The sequence below is a fragment of the Ursus maritimus genome, unplaced genomic scaffold (genome assembly GCF_017311325.1).
Source record: "Ursus maritimus isolate PB19 unplaced genomic scaffold, ASM1731132v1 scaffold_12, whole genome shotgun sequence".
NCBI lineage: Eukaryota > Metazoa > Chordata > Mammalia > Carnivora > Ursidae > Ursus > Ursus maritimus.
Window position 1 is genome coordinate 80,524 of NW_024423564.1, and position 20,186 is coordinate 100,709.

Below are 20,186 nucleotides of genomic sequence, written 5' to 3' on the forward strand. Positions count from 1 at the left end.
TGCAAATGATGCTACAGATAAAAGACTGGTATTCAAGACCTACAAAGAACTTCTCAAACTCAATACATGAGAAACAAACAAATCATAAAATGGGCAGAAGATATGAACAGACACTTTTCCAATGAAGACATACAAATGGCCAACAGACACATGAAAAAATGTTCAAAATCATAAGCCATCAGGGAAATTCAAATCAAAACCACACTAAGATACCACCTTATGCCAGTTAGAATGGCAAAAATCAACAAGGCAGGAAACAGCAATTGCTGGAGAGGATGTGGAGAAAGGGGATCCCTCCTCCATTGTTGGTGGGAATGCAAGTTGGTACAGCCACTCTGGAAAACAGTGTGGAGGTCCCTTAAAAAGTTAAAAATTGAGCTACCTTATGATCCAGCCATTGCAATACTGGGTATTTACCCCAAAGATGCAGATGTAGTGAAGAGAAGGGCCATATGCACCCCAATGTTCATAGCAGTATTGTCCACAATAGCTAAATCGTGGAAGGAGCCGAGATGCCCTTCAACAGATGACTGGATTAAGAAGATGTGGTCCATATATACAATGGAATGTTACTCAGCTATCAGAAAGAACGAGTTCTCAACATTTGCTGCAACATGGACGGCACTGGAGGAGATAATGCTAAGTGAAATAAGTCAAGCAGAGAAAGACAATTATCATATGATTTCTCTCATCTATGGAACATAAGAACTAGGAAGATCGGTAGGGGAAGAAAGGGATAAAGAAAGGGGGGTAATCAGAAGGGGGAATGAAGCATGAGAGAGCTATGAACTCTGAGAAACAAACTGAGGGCCTCAGAGGGGAGGGGTGGGGGATTGGGATAGGCTGGTGATGGGTAGTAAGGAGGGCACGTATTGCATGGTGCACTGGGTGTTCTACGCAACTAATGAATCATTGAACTTTACATCAAAAACCAGGGATGTACTGTATGGTGACTAACATAATATAATAAAAAAACATTTTAAAAAGTGGGCAGAAGATATGAACAGGCACTTTTCCAATGAAGACATACAAATGGCTAACAGACACATGAAAAAATGTTCAAAATCATTAGCCATCAGTGAAATTCAAATCAAAACCACCTTGAGATACCACTTTACGCCAGCTAGAATGGCAAAAATGGACAAGGCAGGAAACAACAAATGTTGGAGAGGATGTGGTGAAAGGGGATCCCTCTTACCTTGTTAGTGGGAATGCAAGTTGGTACAGCCACTTTGGAAAACAGTGTGGAGGTCACTTAAAAATTTAAAAATTGAGCTACTCTATGATCCAGCAATTGCACTACTGGGTATTTACCCCAGAGATACAGACGTAGGGAGGAGAAGGGCCATATGCACCCCAATATTCATATCATCGTTGTCCTCAATAGCTAAATTGTGGAAGGAGCCAACATGCCCTTCACCAGATGACTGGACAAAGATGTGGTCCACATATACACTGCAATATTACTCAGCTATCAGATAGAACGATTACACAACATTTGCTGCAACATGGACAGGACTGGAGGAGATTATGCTAAGTGAAATAAGTCAAGCAGGGAAAGACAATTATCATATGGTTTCACTCATTTATGGAACATAAGAAATAGCAGGAAGATTTATAGGAAGGGAAGAATGAAAGAGGGGTAAACAGAAGAGGGAATGAACCACGAGAGTCTATGGACTCTGGGAAACAAACTGAGGGCTTCAGAGGGGAGGGGGTTTGGGTATTGGGATAGGCCAGTGGTGGGTATTAAGGAGGGCACATATTGCATGGAGCACTGGGTGTTATATGCAAATAATGAATCATGGAACACTACATCAAAAACTAAGGATGTACTGTATGCTGACTAACATAACATAATAAAAGATTATTATTAAAAAATCAAATTGAAGTGAGACAGATTAACAGGAGAAAATTAATCAAAGCTTAAGAAATTATATACCTCCTGTATACATGGCAGAGCCCCAGGAAAACTGAGTAACTCACTGAAATGGCCAAAACCATCACCTTGAAAACCATTTTCAGCTAAAGACAAAAAATGTCCGCGGCAAGGAGTCAGTTGTGGGAGGTCACCAGGAAAAGCATAGCCAATAACATCAAAGTTTAAACAGATTCAAGTCATTGCTTTCTCCATTGATTGTGTCATCTGGAGGTTTGACAGCCACCCCCTCTTCCTGGTACTGAAGGAGACACCCTTACAAGTGGAGATTTCCCTTATTCATGTAAATGCATCTTACAAAAGTGTGACTTCTTGGTTATCAGAATGTCTCCTGGCTCTTGTGTATTTCCTTAAAAAAATAACCAGGTTGGAATAAACAATATGCCAAAGAGTCATATCTTGGGGTGGCAAAATTTGCTCCCCTTACAGTCTTCAAGGCCAGGAAGTTCCCAGATGTTGGGTTGGTCGGCTTCCCAAGGACTGGGGATGAGGAAGCAGCTCAGGGAGCCTTGGGCAATCACACCATTTGCCAGGGAGGAGGTGCCTGGGCTTATTCACAGGGTGAGGTCTTGTTCTCAGCTTGAGTCTGGTCTCCCTCAGTTCCTCTGGGTGCCCTGGATGGAGCCTGTAGGAGCCTCAGAACTCTGCCCCCTCTCCACCTTCTCTTAGGGATCCACATATTCCTCTTCTCTCTGGAAAGCCAGAGCCCAAGTGCTCCCTTCCCAGGGAGGGAGTGCCCTGTGGTGAGAGGGAGCCTGAAGACCTGGGAGGTGGCAGCTGGAGAAGGAGGGCAGGGCCAGAGGCCAAGTCTGAAGGGAGGAACTGCCTTGAAGGGAGAGCCACCTGCACCCTGACCAGTGGGGCTGGAACAGCGTGAGACTCACAGGTATTTCTGAGTGTGGGTGTGCGTGTGTTTCTTGTTGAGGAGCCCTCTCCCTTGGAAGGGACTGGATGTACCACATGGAGCATTAAGATCAGATCTCTTCTGCCCTAGAACTGGGGACACTGTCCCCCACTGACTCTTGTACCCTCTCTCACCCCACCCATCCCCAACTGGGAAGTAATTCTCTGCAGTAGACCCATCCATGTGTGTTTGGATTTCTTAATTCTATTATTCCTGGATCTTACAGTTTTCTTCTATAAGAATGGGCATTAACATTCCTACATGGCAGGGTTAGCATAAGGATTAAATAAGATTGCATGTGTGAATGTCTATGCTGGCCTTGTACATAGGAGTGAAATCTAGTTGCCCAGGGAAAGAGGATGAGGGTGTTTACCCATCCAAGGAATACCTGACATGTACTGGGGACCTTGAGAGGCCTGGTCAGGTGCTGGCCCTCAGGGGGCCCATAGTTTGGCAGGGAGGCAGACAGAAGTGTCATGCAGTGGGGTGGGTGCCCTGTCTGAGGAGTGAAGCATGTTCTGGTTAACTATGTCTCTCCTAGGGCTGAGTTCCACCCTCTCCAGTCAGTGTTTTGGGACCACATGAGGATGCCGCTGTGGCTTTGTGTCTTGGCTCTGGGTCTCAGAGCCTGGGGTGAGTTTTCCTTCACTGGATCAGAGGGTAACTAAGAAGGATCATCTACTTTCACAGTAGAGTTCTTTAAGTGTTGCCTCTCCCTTAGGGTGAAAGAATAGCTTTGCATCTGGAACACAGAACTTGAAGTCTATTAACCTGGTTTCAAATCTTTGGCCTACCTCCAGCAATGATTTTAGGAAAATTATTCAGCCCTTTATTTATCTATTTATTTTTTAATTTTTTATTATGTTATGTTAGTCACCATACAGTACATCATTAGTTTTTGATGTAAAGTTCCATGATTCATTGTTTGCATATAACACCCAGTGCTCCATGCAATACGTGCCCTCCTTAATACCCATCACTGGCCTATCCCAATCCTCCACCCCCCTCCCCTCTGAAGCCCTCAGTTTGTTTCCCAGACCCTTAAACCTTAATTTTTGCACCTGATAATTGAGATAAATTTATGATTTCCCAAACTTTTGAGGATTAAATGAGATAATGCACATGAAGGATTTTGCACCTGAGCAATGGAAGCAATAATTCTATCTGTATGTGGCTGGGTTTATGCTTCTCAATAAGGAAGTTCTTTGGGTCTAGGATGACAGTCACACACACAGGAGATTGGGATAGCACATGCTTCCAAATCAGGGCTGGAAGAACTGACTTGATTTGTGTAAGTAATTCTAATCCCTCTTCCACATCATCTTCTCATTGTTTCTACTTGGTAAAATCCACTCAAAAGAGAAACTTGTGCTTTTGGGATGCTTAAATACATTTCCAGGTTACTGTTATTGTGTGTTGTTTTCCCAATAGTGTATATAGATGCAGCTCATGAGAAACAGATATATTGCTGATTCCCTGCTCTTGGCTATTTAACTGTGTTATGGGGATTCCCTGGAGTTGGTATTGAAGAAAATCATGCATGTGATGCTGTTGGAGGTGGTCCTCTGGTCAGCCCAGAGAATGTCTCCTGGAGGGGCCTTAGTGATCTGGCCCAAGTCTGTCACTGAGATGGCTAGTACTGGGACTCTCTGAGGATCAATGTAAGATGGACTGTTCTTCTGCAGGTGATTTCTCCTGGGATGAAACACAAGCCAAACATGTATCAGAGGGCCATCAGGACCCATTTGGCAACATCTCTCATCTCACTGAGAAAGGAAAGCTCAGTCTTAATGGTGAGGAAGATTAAAGACACCTGGGTATGTTCTGTGACCAGAGTGCTTCTAAGATCTGCACTGCCTCTTGTGGCTGGCATGGGGCAGGTGGGGCTGAGACAGTGGAGCATCAGCAAACCACCTGCAGGGATGCCACAGGCCTTGGGGGTCTGGGGTGGTACCCGGAGAGGACAGAAACCAGGACAGGGAGATTCAGTCTCTGCGCTCAGGGTCTCCTAGCCTGAAGATGGAGACCCACACCCTGCCCTGAGGGAGTCGTCCAACTGAATGGGAGAGCCAGGCCCTATCTGGAGTGAGCTGCTAGGCTGAGGAAGAGATGTAGTCCCCTTAGAAAGGACTCAGGGCAGGACAAAGGACACAGTCAGAGTCACAGAGCAAACTGTGAGTGGGCGTAGTGTGCCCTGAAAGCATTAATGCTGCAATGAAACCCGAGGGGCCACTCAGGTCTTTCCCAGGGGAAGCAGTGGGAAGAAGCTGCTTCCTAAAGCAGGGGTCTAGGAGTAGAGCAGGGCAGGAGCTTCAGGGTGGAGTGTGTCTCAGTGGGGCTGCCCTAGATAGGGGAGCAGAGCATCCAAGCTTCTCTGGGCTGGTGCATACTCTGCAGTGGGGGCAGTGGCGGGGAAATAGATGTGGAGGTGAGAAGGAGAGGGTGTGTCTGCCTGCTGAAGGCTTCTTCAAAGGCTCTTCCACCCCTATGGGGCAGACTTAGCCCAGAATGGCACCTATGGCCTAGGGGGTTAGTGAGGTAATGATGGAGCAGGGTGCAGTGAGTGATATCCTTCTCACCCTCGTGGTTACCCCACAGATGTCTCCACAGTGGTCTCTCACAAGGAGTGGGGGGCAGAAGCTGTTGGCTGCAGCACCCCACTGACCACGCCCGTGGATTTCCTTGTTACTCACCACGTCCCTGGACTGGAGTGTCACAACCAGACTACATGCAGTCAGAGCCTGTGGGAGCTGCGGGCCCATCACATGCACAACAGCTGGTGTGACGTGGCCTACAAGTAAGGCCATGTGGGGGTATATGGTCAATGCTGCTCCTTAGGGTACTTCTCCCACCCTTACTCATGTCTTCTTTCCTCATTTCCCTGGTTGAGGTTATATCAGGTTTATAGTGAATAAAATATTAAAAACCCTATAAGATTCCAAATCCTTTTGAATTTTCTATGAGATCTCCTAAAAGGAAGCAAGGAAGGCTAAGTAATAATTATACTTCTTATCTCCCTCCAAAACTGGCTCACACAGCACACTGATAGTTATGAATGACTACCAAGTGCATGGGTGCATTTGTTCCACCAAAAACATGGGAGGTTAGTCAGGCATACATTACCATCTCCATGCTCCAGGTGAGGGGACAAAGGCAGGGACATTGTCTGGTTTTCTCAGAGTCACGCAGCTACAAGGTTGTGGAGCACAGACTCATTCAAACCTGGCTCTTTGCCCACTGCATGTCCCACCTCACTGCATGTAGGGGGCTCTTACTTGGCAAGGCATCTCTTACACTAGTGGTCACTCTAGTGGACCCTCTTAGTGCCTAGGACCACATGTCCTCAGCCCACCTCTGACCTTACCTAGTTGTGGGCAGTTCCTATGCATGGTGATGGCTTTCCACTTTGAGTACCCTCTGCATCTCTCCATTTTTCTGCTTCAGGCTTTTACCACCCCTGATGGTGAAGGAGAGTTAATTCCCCACTGGGAGGCAAGAGTGGTAAATAACTTCCTCAGCCCTCAGTCCCTCTCAGGGACAAATATTAGGTGCATGTACTCAGTTCCTTGCAAGTTCACCTGTCTTGTGGCAGGTGATGGAGGAAACAGTTCTGAGCCCCAGGTAGCCATTGTGAAGCCAGCCCAACTGTGCACAATTTGTTGGATTTCTTTCTTCTGACTCACTCTCCTTGCTCCGTCATACTGGCTTCTGGGATTCCTTCTCAAATAAACTGCCTGCATCCATGTCCTTATTTGAGAAGCTACTTCCTGAGAAGTCTGTATAAGACAGTAACCTGGCAGGGAGAAATCACATGAACAGCCTACGTGGAGATGACACATGTAGCATGCATTTTGGAGGAAGGAGGAGAGCAGTGTTTGAGGCAATGTGGAGGCTGAGAAGAATCTCACAGTCTAATTGGGTCTGTGTTAGCTACTATGGTGGCAACGGAACCTCTCCTCCTTCTGAGTGTGGAGAATGATTTACATAAAACCTGGGCATCTGCACAAAGAAGGGAGGTAGGGAGTGTGGGGGTGGGTTCTGAATTCTAAGGGAATGTTATTAATTTGGTCTATCCACTGTCTGGGACAAGTCCATGCAAATTGCCTGTAGTGAACATAGCTTGAGCCCTTTTCCCTTTAGAGGCTTATAAGTGGTTCCTCTTGTGGGGATGTGCCACAGTGCCAGTCATTCAGCCTGTATCTCCCTGCTCCACAGCTTCCTGGTTGGGGACGATGGCAGAGTGTATGAAGGTGTTGGCTGGAAAGTCCAAGGCATGCACACCCAGGGTTACAACAATATCTCCCTGGGCTTTGCTTTCTTTGGCACCAAGGAAGGTAATGGCCATCCCAGCTGCCCTTCTCCAAAGAGTTACTTACTTCTTTGTTTCCACACTGCCTCCTTGACCTTCTCCTACTTCCCTCATGATCTGCTTTCCTGGAGTTCCCCTCTCTCTCGGCTTACATGAATGGTATTGGTTCTCCTCTTCCTGCTCTGGCTTCCTTCTCAGTCTCCTAGCTGTCTCCTCCTCCTCTGGATATCTTGCAACAGAGGTGCTGTCCAGCCTTCTCTTGTTACCCTCCCATTCTCATCATGGAAGGATGTGGGCTTCTGCTCTCTTCTGTTGGTGACTGTCACATCTTCCTCTCTGGCTCTGACCATTCTGCAGCACCAGACACTGCTTCCCATTTCCTACCAGGCACCTCCTCCTCCTATCTCTCTTACCTCAAGATTTTCTGTACAATTTTTAAAACCACTCTGAGGTCTCCAATCCCTAAGTCCCTTCTACTTTCTTCTAGTCTTACTGCTGCCCATCCCCCCAGCTCTCCCAGCATCCTATCATACATGCTCCAGGACCATTCCAGTGAGTTTGTGCACCCTCGACTGTTAAAGCTCTTGCAGGTCTAGTTTCTTATTGTCCCCTCCCAATACTCTGTGAGAAAATCCAGACAAGTTTCCTGATCGCTGTTACACAAAGTACAGCCTGAATTCCAGAGAGGAAGTGACCCAAGAAGAATCAGAAGGCAAACTCACACCTTCCATTTCCAATTCCAGGGTGGTTTCCAGAACACCAGGTGACTCTGTGTTCAGCTTGGTTTGTTTTTGTGACCACTCATTGTTACCTGGGTGTCACCTTATTAGCTGTAGTGTCTTGAGCATGTTAATTCTTGAAGCCTCAAGTTCCTTTCTGTTGATAATGGGGCTAAAAATAGCATCTACCTCAGAGGTTTGTGGTGAGGATTAAAGAAGTTAACGCAGGGGCACCTGGGTGGCTTAGCTGTTAAGCCTCTGCCTTCAGCTCAGGTCATGATCCCAGGGTCCTGGGATCAAGCCCCACATCAGGCTCCCTGCTCGGCAGGAAGCCTGCTTCTCCCTCTCCCACTCCCCTTGCTTGTGTTCCCTCTCTCGCTGTCTCTCTCTCTCAAATAAATAAATAATAAAATTCTAAAAAAAAAAAATAAAGACATTAATGCAGATAAAGAGGCTGGCACATGCCTGGAAAGGCCCCTGCCAATGGGAAACCCTGACCCAGCTAGCTGTGCTTTCCTGAGCATGGGGCTGTGTTCCAGTTCTTCTGTGGAGAAAGAGCACTGAATGAAATTTTGGCAGGCCATTGGGAAAGGTCTTCAACCTGAGCCAGGTGGATCCTTGACTTTCATGCTTTCCAACCTGGAGGATGAGCCAGTTTCCCTCCAACAGCTGTGAAAGGGCTGGCAGGGCATCTAGTCCTTCCCCCACAGCCCCCTGAAACTCAGACCAGACCCAAGTTGCCCCAGATGACTCTTTTTCAGGCCATAGTCCCAGCCCTGTTGCCCTGTCAGCCATGGAGGCCCTGATCTCCTATGCTGTCCAGAAAGGCCACCTGTCATCCAAGTATGTTCAGCCACTTCTTGTGAAAGGTGAGAACTGCCTACTCCCTCTGCAGAAGGCAAGTCCCAAGAAAGGTAAGACCTTCAATCCTACTGGGCCTCCCTCTAGACCCACCCACCCAGCCTACCCCCTACTAATTTCCAAATACCATTGGGAATTACCTTTTTAGTCAGACTCTCATTGGATCCTTTCTGATAGGCAACTGGTCACCCAACTCCCTGAACCTTTGGGGATGGCATACATTAAGAGGGACCCTCCAGGTCACCTCTTTATCCCTCAGGTTCCTAGAATGATAGAGCCATGGCATTAGCCTAGTGTAATATATGTGCACTCATTTCTTCAATCAGTCAACAATTATTTACTGAGAACCTGCTAGTCACTGAGGATATATCATGGAACCAAACACAAGAAGTGCCCTCATGAAGTTTCAACCTAGAGGGTAGAAAAAACAATAGGCAAATAAGCAAGTAAAATATTTGGTATGTTATAAGGTGAAAAGTGCTGTGGAGGAAAAAAACATGGGGAGGAATAGACATCTAACACATACAAGCACACAAGCACAAATGCACATCTTTCTGAATCCAAGAACCAGAACAGTACTGATAGACCAAAGTGCTTACATCACCACCTATACTGACATCAGAGGAAGTTGTTAGGTTAATTCTGGTGGTAAACACTAGATAAAAGGTAGATTTGGGGTTTAACAAACAGTAACATCAAAACCAATATAGTTAAGGGACACTTGGCTGACTCAGTCAGTAGAACATGTGAATCTTGATCTTGGGCTCATAAGTTTGAGCCCCACATTGAGGGTAGAGTTTACTTTAAAAAACAAAGCAAAACAGTATAGTTAATAACCACTTTCAACCTTTTCCTGGACTTAATAAAGTTTTAAATATAATTATCTCTATTATATGAAAGCTCCGAGTAAATCTATCTCTGCCTTTGGATTAGTGCTATCTACTAATATGAATAATTGCTTATATTGACAGAGATTTTTAGGGATTACAGGTGAGTCTCAAAGACATGCTTTCAGTTGATAATTCAGCTGATTTGTCCAAAGGGCCCTGTTATGCAGGTACACACACATACACACAAGACAATCATGCAGACAGATAGGTATCTTTGCCCTTGGGAATGAGCCTCCTTAGGATCAACATTCCCGCTGTCCTCTGGGTTCTGTTTTTGGGTTAGATCCCATGGCTCTATGATTCTTATCTCTTGAATATAATCCCATCAGGCAGACATACTCTACTCCCAGCTGGGCTCTCTTGAGTTCCACAGTCAGAGTCAGGTCAAGATGCCCAGAGGGCATGGGGATGTTCAGTAGTGAGGTGGTTGACATGGGTGGCCACAACAAGTCCACACATCCATGTTTTTTTGTCTGCCTCATCAGCTTGCTCCAACATTATCCCACGGTCTGCGTGGGAGGCCAGGGAGACCCATTGTCCCAAGATGAACCTCCCAGCTAAGTACATCGTCATCATCCACACTGCTGGGAGAACGTGCATCATGTCTGATGAGTGCTGCTTGCTGGTCCAAGATATCCAGTCCCTTTTCATAGACAGGCTGAACTCATGTGACATTGGGTACAAGTAAGTGGACCTGAGGATATGTGGGCTACTTTCACCTGAGGGTGGACTATGAACCTTCGAATGGGAGAGAAAGGAAAATAATGTTTACTGAGTGCCCACCATATGAGAGGTGCTCTATGTATAACGATGTTGATTTTTCACACAACTCTGGGTGAGGCTTAGGATATAGCTAAAGGGGTGGTCATTCTCCTTGAGGTTGTACTCAAAATGTGTCTTTTAAAGATCATATATTGACATGATGGAGATCAAGACTGCTGGAAAGATACTAAAGGAAGTTGTATACATGCAAGATTGTGAAGCCTGTAGAGAATATCTTTCTTGTCTGAAAGCAATGGGAGACACCAGATAACATCCTCTGATCTGTCTAATGCCTAGATCTGTAATTTTTTAAATAAAGAGCACACTGACCTAATGGGAGAATAAAAACTTCTTGCAGGGTGCTCTCCAATCTCACAGATAAGATGTATGGGTTAGAAACCATCTCATGTCCATCAGAAACAATTACACTGAATGTTAAGTCTCAGAATGGGCCGCCACTAATCTAGACAGTACACGTTAATCAAGGACCCCTCCTCTAGGGGCTTCATGGCTTAGCTAGTGGAGTTGGATTTTAGACTCTCCTTGCCTCCTGGCCAGGCCACTCTACACAGCATAGCTGCATGCAGTGGCCCTGCCTTGGCTGTATTTACCAATTATCATTGGATTACCAATTCTAATTGGCTTGGATTTACCAATTGTGATTACCGTGGAATCACAATTACCATGTGATTCTGGGCTGGTAGCCTCTCCTTTCTCCATTCTGTTTTAGTTGTAACCCTTTTGAGATAGGAGGAAACGTCTTCCAACACCTTTCATCTGTTAAGACTTGCCAAGTGCTCTGCTAAATCCTGCTATGCAGGATTATTCACAGGGTTGCTCTCTTTGATTAGAATGAATACCAGAAAATTGACTATATGTTTTGAACCTAAACTGGAAAATGATGGATGCTGTGAGAGGACATTTTCCTTTTTCCATTCAGGTTTCAGAGGCCAGTTTCCTGTCCCCTGACTTTTGACCTTTTATTGTGTCCCTTGTACCATAATTTTCATGACCCCGCTCACTGTGAAATGATCTGTAGTTAGGAGTAAGCACCAATTTGCTATAAATTAATTCCCTGAGAACACAATTGAGTGCCTACTCTGTGGCATGAGGTTATGCTCTGGGGTTGCTATCAGATGTAGCACAGATATGGTTCTTGCCTAGATGGAGAAATATGATTAAATGAATAAATCCTAATAGAGTACATTAAGTGTTATGATAGAGGGTGCAAAGATGTAAGCAGGAGACATTTTTAACTCACTAGCTTGCTGGGGAATTGGGTGTGAAGGAAGTACTACTTGAGAGGTGACATATCAGCTGTCCTAAGAAAAGAGAAGGGCCATATGCACCCCAGTGTTCATAGCAGCATTGTCCACAATAGCTAAATCGTGGAAGGAACCAAGATGCCCTTCAACAGATGACTGGATTAAGAAGTTGTGGTCCATATATACAATGGAATATTACTCAGCTATCAGAAAGAATGAGTTCTCAACATTTGCTGCAACATGGGCAGCACTGGAAGAGATAATGCTAAGTGAAATAAGTAAAGCAGAGAAAGACAATTATCATATGGTTTCTCTCATCTATGGAACATAAGAACTAGGAAGATAGGTAGGGGAAGAAAGGGATAAAGAAAGGGGGGGTAATCAGAAGGGGGAATGAAGCATGAGAGACTATGGACTCTGAGAAACAAACTGAGGGCTTTAGAGGGGAGGGGGGTGGGGGAATGGGATAGGCTGGTGATGGGTAGTAAGGAGGGCACATATTGCATAGTGCACTGGGTGTTACACGCAACTAATGAATCATCGAACTTTACATCAAAAACCAGGGATGTACTGTATGGTGACTAACATAATATAATTAAAAAACATTAAAAAATAATAAAAAATAAAAAATAAATTTAAAAAATTAAAAAATATATATTATCTGGCAAAAAAAAAAAAGAAAGAAAGAAATGAGTGAGCTTATCAGAGGAGTGGGAAGATATTACAGGCAGAGAAAAAGGACTTCTGTGGGAAGTCCTGGATGCCAGCCTGAGAAAGGTGTGTTTGAGGAACTGAAAGAGGTTTATCATAATAAAAATAAATGACAAAGAGAGGGATGTGAAAGGTAAGGAGGCAAACAGGGGCCATCTCATGAAGGATCTTTTCACTTAAGCTGGGGAGTTTGGACTGTTGCCAAGGGACTACAAACAGGGTTTGATATAAGATTTGTATCAGAAAGACCTGAAGAACTGCACGTTTAAGGGAAGGACACAGGGAGACAAGGTGCAGAGGAGTGAGGAGCAGCCACTAAAGACAGCTTGGAGGGTCGAGTGCACTGGAAGTGAGGGGGTTGTTTGTGGGCGCAGAGGGGTCAGGCAAGGAAAGGTGGGAGGTGTGTAATTTGACTTTAGGGTAAGGCAGCCACAGCTCACCTCCAGGAAAACAGTGTCATTGATGAGGTATGGGGAAGGCCAGGTTGCAGAGATGACAGCTGTCACTTTTTTCTTCCTAGGGGCAGCAGCAGTATGCTGGATGGGCTCACAAGAGTGGATTGTTGGAGAACCAGGACCTTTGTTAAATCACCAGTGGCTGAAAATCAGCCATGGTGGAAGTTTTACACAACAGAAATCAGTAAAGGCTATAAATTGGGCTTCCTGCCCTTCCCCCTTTCTGATGAGAGCTGGTTTATCAGCATGCTCCTGGCAAAGACTGTCTTTTTTGTAACTCAGTGCTTAGAATTTAATAGCTAATCAGTGTTTGCTGAGTAAAGGCATGAGTGATTGAATGAATGAGTGAATGAATAAATGAAACAATCCCAGATTGTCTGTCTGTCATGCTGATCTCCATCTCCCCTCATTGTCCTCTAGCTTCCTTGTGGGGCAGGATGGTGTCATTTATGAAGGAGTGGGCTGGAATGTCCAAGGCTCCCGTGTTCCTGGCTACAATGACATTGCCCTGGGCATTGCCTTTATGGGCACCTTCTTAGGTAAGTGGATGCTTTGGGCAGTAGCAGTCATTGTATGGTGTTTGAGGGAGAGTGTCTCAAATGGAAGACAAGAGCATCAAACTCAGGGATCACTTCAGTGCCTGCATATGCTGGACTTACCCAGCTTCAGATTTGTCATTTGACTAAGCTGAGTGTGACCAGGAGTGACTCCCCCCACCCAGACAGAATGCCCACCCTGAATCTATCTCCTTTGCACCCAACCAAATGTCTCTCTCTTCTGACATCCAAAACACATATCAGACAAGGGGAAAAATCTTTGTGCATATGCTTTGCTAAGTTTTTACCATGGTAATAATGTGGGGACCCTTACCTTATTTGCCACAGCCCTGGATTAGCCCTTGTCTCTGCATCCAGAGTGTACACTGAGAATTGTCAGTACTCAGACCTCTTGACTAGAGTTTGTTTAGACTCAGGGAACTTTTGCTGCTCCTCTGGACAGAGAAGCCCATGTCATTGGGTCTGGTTCAAGGTGATACTAAAACGGATGTTGGGTGCCTAGGGGATGGGGCTGGACATGAGAAAGTACAGAGAGCACACCTTGTGGCCAAAGCAAGGTTTCTCAGACTCAACACTATTGACATCCTGGATCAAGTAACTCTTTGTAGAGGAGCTGACCTGTGCATTGTAGGACCCTTAGCTGCATCCCTGTCTTCTGCCACTGGTTGCCTGTAACACACTTTGCCTAGCTGTGACAAACAAAAATGTCTCCAGCCAGTGCCCAATATCCCCTTGGAGGCTACATTCCCCCAGTTGGGAACTACCAGATTAAATATTTGCAATGGAACAAACTGAGGGCTTCAGAGGGGAGGAGGGTGGGGGAATGGGATAGGCTGGTGATGGGTAGTAAGGAGGGCATGTATTGCATGGTGCACTGGGTGTTATATGCAACTAATGAATCATCGAACTTTACGTCAAAAACCAGGGATGTACTGTACGGTGACTAACATAATATAATAAAAAATATTATAATAATAAAAAATAATAATAAAAAAAATAAATAAATCAATCAATATTTGCAATAGATAAAGGCTCTGTGCATCCCCCAAACAATTGTATGTTTTATCCCAGGCTCTGCTCTTTTCATTCAGGAAGAACTTTAATGCTGAGGAATCTGAGTCCTGACTTGGTTTTCTGTCTATAGGGTGGCTGGTAGTAGCAGAATATATTAGCATGGTGGTAGGGGTGGGTTAGAGAGGATTCAGGAGTGGATCCTGCTCTAGGCAGGGTGCCCTGGAAACCTGTAGCAGACAAAATAACTGTTTTGCAGGTACTCCGCCCAATGCTGCAGCCTTGGAGGCAGCCCAGAACCTGATCCAGTGTGCAGAGGACAAGGGATATTTAATTCCCAACTACCTGCTGGTGGGGCACAGTGACATTGTCAACACCCTGTCTCCTGGGCAAGCTTTGTACAACATCATTAAGGCTTGGCCTCATTTCAAACACTGAGGGAGCCCCTGTTCCTTCTGAAACGATTCCATGTGCCTGCCTAGCTGCCGGGCTTCCTGTCCCCACCCTCCATCCTGACTCAACACTTGGTGTGTCCTCCCCGTGAGCCCTGTCCTGTCCGTCCTCTCTCAGGTTAGGGTGATCCTCTACTGCTAGCACCATCCTCCAAGCAGCTCCGAGACCCCAGAGCTGCACATTCCTGGCCCTCTGAGGAGGCCCCACCTTCCTCTCTCCTCATCTTCCCCTCCCCTGGGCACCCAGCTCCTAAACCAGGTGGGAAGATGGGCTGATGCTTGTTTGACTTCTCTTTCCCTTTCTGGCTGCCCCTCTGCCCCATGTACCTTAGCCCTGCCATCTGCCCGGCAGCCCCCAAAACTCACGCAGGACCCAGGTTCAAGGCCTGAAGGCCTGAAGCCCTCTCTGCTCACACATGTAGATGTGGTCCTTATTTCAGGGCTCCATCACTTATAGGTGTGCTTCTCCTCTCCACTGGATTGTGAGGGTTTCCAGTTTTATTTGTCCCCATGTCCTCAGTTCCTCAGCAGCGTCTGGAGTCTAGTAGGTGTTACAGAAGTTTGTTGGAGAGGTGGATGAATAAAAGAATGAGTGGATCGAGTTCCTGCTCCCCTTTTCAGTCTGCTCCACCACCCCTTCTCTGGGGATGCCTTCTGGGGCAGTCCTCCATCCTGCCAGCTTTCTCTCTGTTCCTGCCCTTCCCAGTCTGAGGCTCAAAGCCAGCTCTGGTGGATTATGTGTAATGGTTACTGTGCCTCTGGGGTCCTGTGTCCTGTCCTTCCAGAGTTCCCTAAGGACAGAGACTGGGCTGTGTCCACACAAGCTGCCTGTGCCTGCAGCCCTAAAGAGATGCTTATGGATGAAAACTGTAAACTGATATCTCAAACCATGCTGAAAATATCAAGAAAATGATGATGTAAGATATGGAAGGACAATTAATTAGAAGTATGAAGGTATAAATCAAGTACTAGAACTCAGGAGAGAATAAGAACTACAATAAACCACTGTTTCAGAATGACCAGTTAAATGGCAAATGCTAAGGTGTATTAAAGTAATGGATTTTAAGGGGAAAATTTCCTTTGGGCATTCAGGAAAAAATAAAAGAACAAAAGAAGACACTAATAAGAGAAAGAAATGTGCCATCAGACTTTTGGACAACACTTTAGGCTAGAAGGTAATGGAATAACATTTTAAATATTAGGGGGAAGATGTGATCATATGATTGAAGAATTTTCTGTTCAACCAAACTGACTTTCAAGTATGAAGGTCACAGACAAACTCATCAATGTGTAAGAAATCTGGTGATTTGTCCCATGAGCCCATCCTTAGAAATTTGCAAGAGAATGCTAACTAACCAAAATAATATATTGGCGTAATGGCCAGAGCTGAGCATTTAATGTGTATTTATTTGTAAGTGGAGGACTAAATGCGGATTATTAGAGTGAGGAGAGTACATAATGGGTATGAGCTGCCATGGAAGTATGACAGAAGTGAAAGAAGTGGGGGAGAGAATGAGGAGATCATTTGTAAATTGGTGTCTAAGCTCCTTTAGAGATTACATCATTGGTGCTAATATTAGTATTATTGTAAGAAAGTTTACTGTGAGGACACCTGGGTGGCTCAGTTGGTTGGGCAACTGTCTTTGGCCCAGGTCATGATCCCAGGGTCCTGGGATTGAGTCCCACATCAGCCTCCCCCTGCTCTACAGGGAGCCCGCTTCTCCCTCTCCCTGCCACTCCCCCTGCTTGTGCTCTCTCTCTCTGCCAAATAAATAAATAAAATCTTAAAAGAAAAAAGAAAGTTTACTGTGAGATGTGGGATCATCATTACTTTTTACTCATCATCATAATTTTGATGAGTAATTATGTGATCTTATAATTCCATGACCCCCAATGTTTTGAAAGCAGGATATCAAGGTGGGGAAAGGAGGCACAGATTAACACAGAACAGGTTAAGTAATATACCATAGCCCCGGATTTGATTTGAAAACATCAGGGTGAACTCATGACATACTAATGAGCTCATGAGATGTTTCATCTTAATTTTTTTTACCATTGCCCACTGAAGAATCCTAGAAACTTTGATTAAGTAGCAGTATGTTAGCACCCAGACTATGAGCTTAAGATACAATTTTCCAATAAAATAAATCAAAGGTTCTTGGAGAAATGACTGGCTCCAGGTCTGGGATAGGAAATATACAAGAATAGTATGACATATTTTCTCATATCAGGTAGTGATGAAGCAATAAAATATTTCTCAGGTTGGGTCAAAAGATCTTGGGAGAATTCCAATATCTAATATCTACTCAATGGAACGTTTTGAAAATTGATAGCAAAAATGACTGCAAAAAGCCTAGACTTATGAAATTTAAATCCATAAATTTATTATGATACAAAAAGCGATAAATCAATAAATTCATTATGATATAGACAGGTGACAAAAGGTCACCTTCGAAAAATCCTAGAAGACCACATGAATTCACTTTTTCCTTTAACATTCCTTTAAGTGTGGTTGACATGAAATATCATATTAGTTTCAGTATTTAATATGTCAGTCAGTTAATTCTGTGTTATGCTGTGCTCATCTATCACTATACAGTGTTATTACAGTATCACTAACTATATTCCCTGTGCTGTACTTTGTGTCCGATGATTCATTTATTTTTTATTTATTTTTTAATTTTATTTATTTATTATTTATTTATTAAAATATTTATTTTTTATTTTTATTTTTTATAATAATATTTTTTATTATACTATGTTAGTCACCACACAGTACATCCATAGTTGTTGTTGTTGTTTTCCTAGTAATTCTTCAGATTTATTCTGGGGTTTAGTGCCACTCTTCTTCTTTTTTTTTAAATAATAATATTTTTTTTATTCTATTATGTTAGTCACCATACAGTACATCCCTGGTTTTTGATGTAAAGTTCCATTATTCATTAGTTGCATATAACACCCACTGCACCATGCAATACGTGCCCTCCTTAGTACCTATCACCAGCCTATCCCATTCTCCCACCCCCCTCCCCTCTGAAGCCCTCAGTTTGTTTCTCAGAGTCCATAGTCTCTCATGCTTCATTCCCCCTTCTGATTACCGCCCCTTTCTTTATCCCTTTCTTCCCCTACCGATCTTCCTAGTTCTTATGTTCCATAGATGATAAAGCAGGAAAAAAACATCCAGTGGAAAAAAGTCTCTTCAATAACTGGTGCTGGGAAAATTGGACAGCTACACGCAAAAGAATGAAACTTGACCACTCTCTCACACCATACACAAAGATAAACTCCAAATGGATGAAAGACCTCGACGTGAGACAGGAATCCATCAAAATCCTAGAGGAGAGCATAAGCAGCAACCTCTACGACATCGGCCACAGCAACCTTTTTCATGACACATCTCCAAAGGCAAGAGAAACAAAAGATAAAATGAACTTGTGGGACTTCATCAAGATAAAAAGCTTCTGTACAGCCAAGAAACAGTCAAAAATATAAAAGCCACTGGATAGGGAGAAGATATTTGCAAATGACACTACGATAAAAGACTGGTCTCTGAAGGCTTTTAGCACCAATGTGAGGGAGATGAAAATGGCAGCTCCCCTATCTGTACCTCTGGAGCTGAAAGTCTGCACCCACCCACCCCCAGTCTTCAGTGAGCTCTCATAGAAAAGCAGTCAATCACTCTTGTCTCCCTGGTTTCTGACCAAACTCTGTGTTCACCCAGCCTGTGACCAAGCGTTTTTATCTCAGGCATGTGACACAGATTTGAGTCACCAAATTTTATGGACCCCTGTGGCACGGACCCACACCCTTCCTCTTGGGGAAAGAGTGGGGGGGGGGGCTCTCACCTTTTGCTAGGCTCCTGCCCAGAGAGTGGTCGTGTGGCTGTGCAGTGGTTCAAGGTTTATGACAACATCGGGCAGAAAGCCGGAGCCTAAACTCGCTGTTTTCAGCCAGCTTCACTGCTCTGATGCCTGGAAACTCTGCCACACTCAGGTACCCCCATTCTTCTTGTGACCCTGGGGATCCTGAGGCCACACTCTCCCACCTGGGATTGTGCCCCGCTTTGCCACCTGAGCACCTTTAAGCCAGGGATGTCCCCCACTGTAGCAGACTTCTAAATGTTCTGATTTTGAACTCTGCTGTTTATAATACTTTGCAGTAGCCTCCTTAAGCAAGCTCCCTGCCCTCTGCAGTTTATCTTCTGATATATCATCCTGGATTCACATCTCCACACCTCCTACCTTCCAAAAAGTGGTTGCTTTTCTATTTGCAGAATTGCAGCAATACTTTTCTCAGCTCTCCCATTGAGTTTGCAGGTGTTCAGAATGATTTGATAACTATCCAGCTGAATTCCAGGGACCGGATGAAATTAGGGTCCCCTACTCCTCTGCGTCTTAACTCCTCCTTCTCATTGTAATTTTAACTTACATTTTTCTGATGAAAAATAAAGTTAAGCATATTTATATATATTTATTAGATATCTAAGCACCCTCTTTTGTGATTTGTTTCTTCTTCACTTTTGCTCATTCCATTGTTGAGTGGTCTTTTTCTTATTGATTTGTCAGAATTTTTCAACTTAATTTAACATAAAAAAGCAATGTTATTTTTTTTATTCCATGTCTGACAATTCTAATTGGTTTTTTTCCCATCTATTCTGATACTCTATGTCTTTTATTGGAGCATTTAGCGTTAGTACTCATTCAGAGTTTTCTTGAGAGATTTGAATTTAATGCCATTTCATTACCTGTAAAGTCACTGTTCTTGTAGATTGTCTCTGTTCCTCCTAGTCTTGCTTTTGGACTCTCTTTCTTGCTCAAATGTCCCCTTTAATATTTCTTGTGGAGGTATTTAGTGTTCACAAATTCCTCTAGTTTTTGGTTGTCCTGGAAACTGTATCTCTCCTTCTTTTCTAAATGCCAGCCTTGCTGGATAAAGTATTCTTGGCTGCAAATTTTTCCCATTCAGCACTTTGAATATATGATGCCAGTCCTTTCTGGCCTGACTAGCTTCTGTGGACAGGTCTGCTGCTAACCTTATATGTCTACCCTTGTAGGTTAAGGACCTTTTGTCCCTAGCTGCTTTCAGACTTCTCTTTTATCTTCGTTTTTTGGAAGTTTTAATATAATATCTGGAGGTGTTCACCTGTTTTTGTTGACTTTGAGGGGAGGTCTCTGTGTCTCTTGGACTTGAATGTCTGTTTCCTTCCCCATGTTAGGGAATTTCTCCAGCTATAATTTGTTCAAATAAATATTCTGCTCCTCTTTCCCACTCTTCTTCTTCTGTGACTCCTGTGATACAGATATTATTGTGCTTTGTGGAATCTATGAGTTCCCTAAGTCTGTATTCATATA

General features: G+C 44.3%; 1 protein-coding gene across 1 annotated transcript; it reads left to right on the top strand.

The window, feature by feature from the left end:
• Positions 1–3,430: 3,430 nt before the first annotated feature.
• Positions 3,431–15,235, top strand: LOC103667479 (peptidoglycan recognition protein 4). The gene is made up of 8 exons (XM_008695624.2): positions 3,431–3,476; positions 4,529–4,617; positions 5,429–5,640; positions 7,059–7,177; positions 8,633–8,785; positions 10,108–10,306; positions 13,236–13,354; positions 14,643–15,235. The coding sequence occupies exons 1-8, from the start codon at positions 3,431–3,433 to the stop codon at positions 14,819–14,821; spliced, it is 1,116 nt and encodes a 371-aa protein (XP_008693846.1). The 3' UTR covers positions 14,822–15,235.
• The last annotated feature ends 4,951 nt before the right edge of the window (positions 15,236–20,186 follow it).

Coding starts and splice junctions, on each gene's coding strand:
- LOC103667479 (XM_008695624.2), top strand. CDS start 3,431: ATGCCGCTGTGGCTTTGTGTCTTGGCTCTGGGTCTCAGAGCCTGGG. Junction 4,618..5,428: donor TCTCTCATCTCACTGAGAAA/GGAAAGCTCAGT, acceptor TCTCACCCTCGT/GGTTACCCCACAGATGTCTC. Junction 5,641..7,058: donor TGGTGTGACGTGGCCTACAA/GTAAGGCCATGT, acceptor CCTGCTCCACAG/CTTCCTGGTTGGGGACGATG.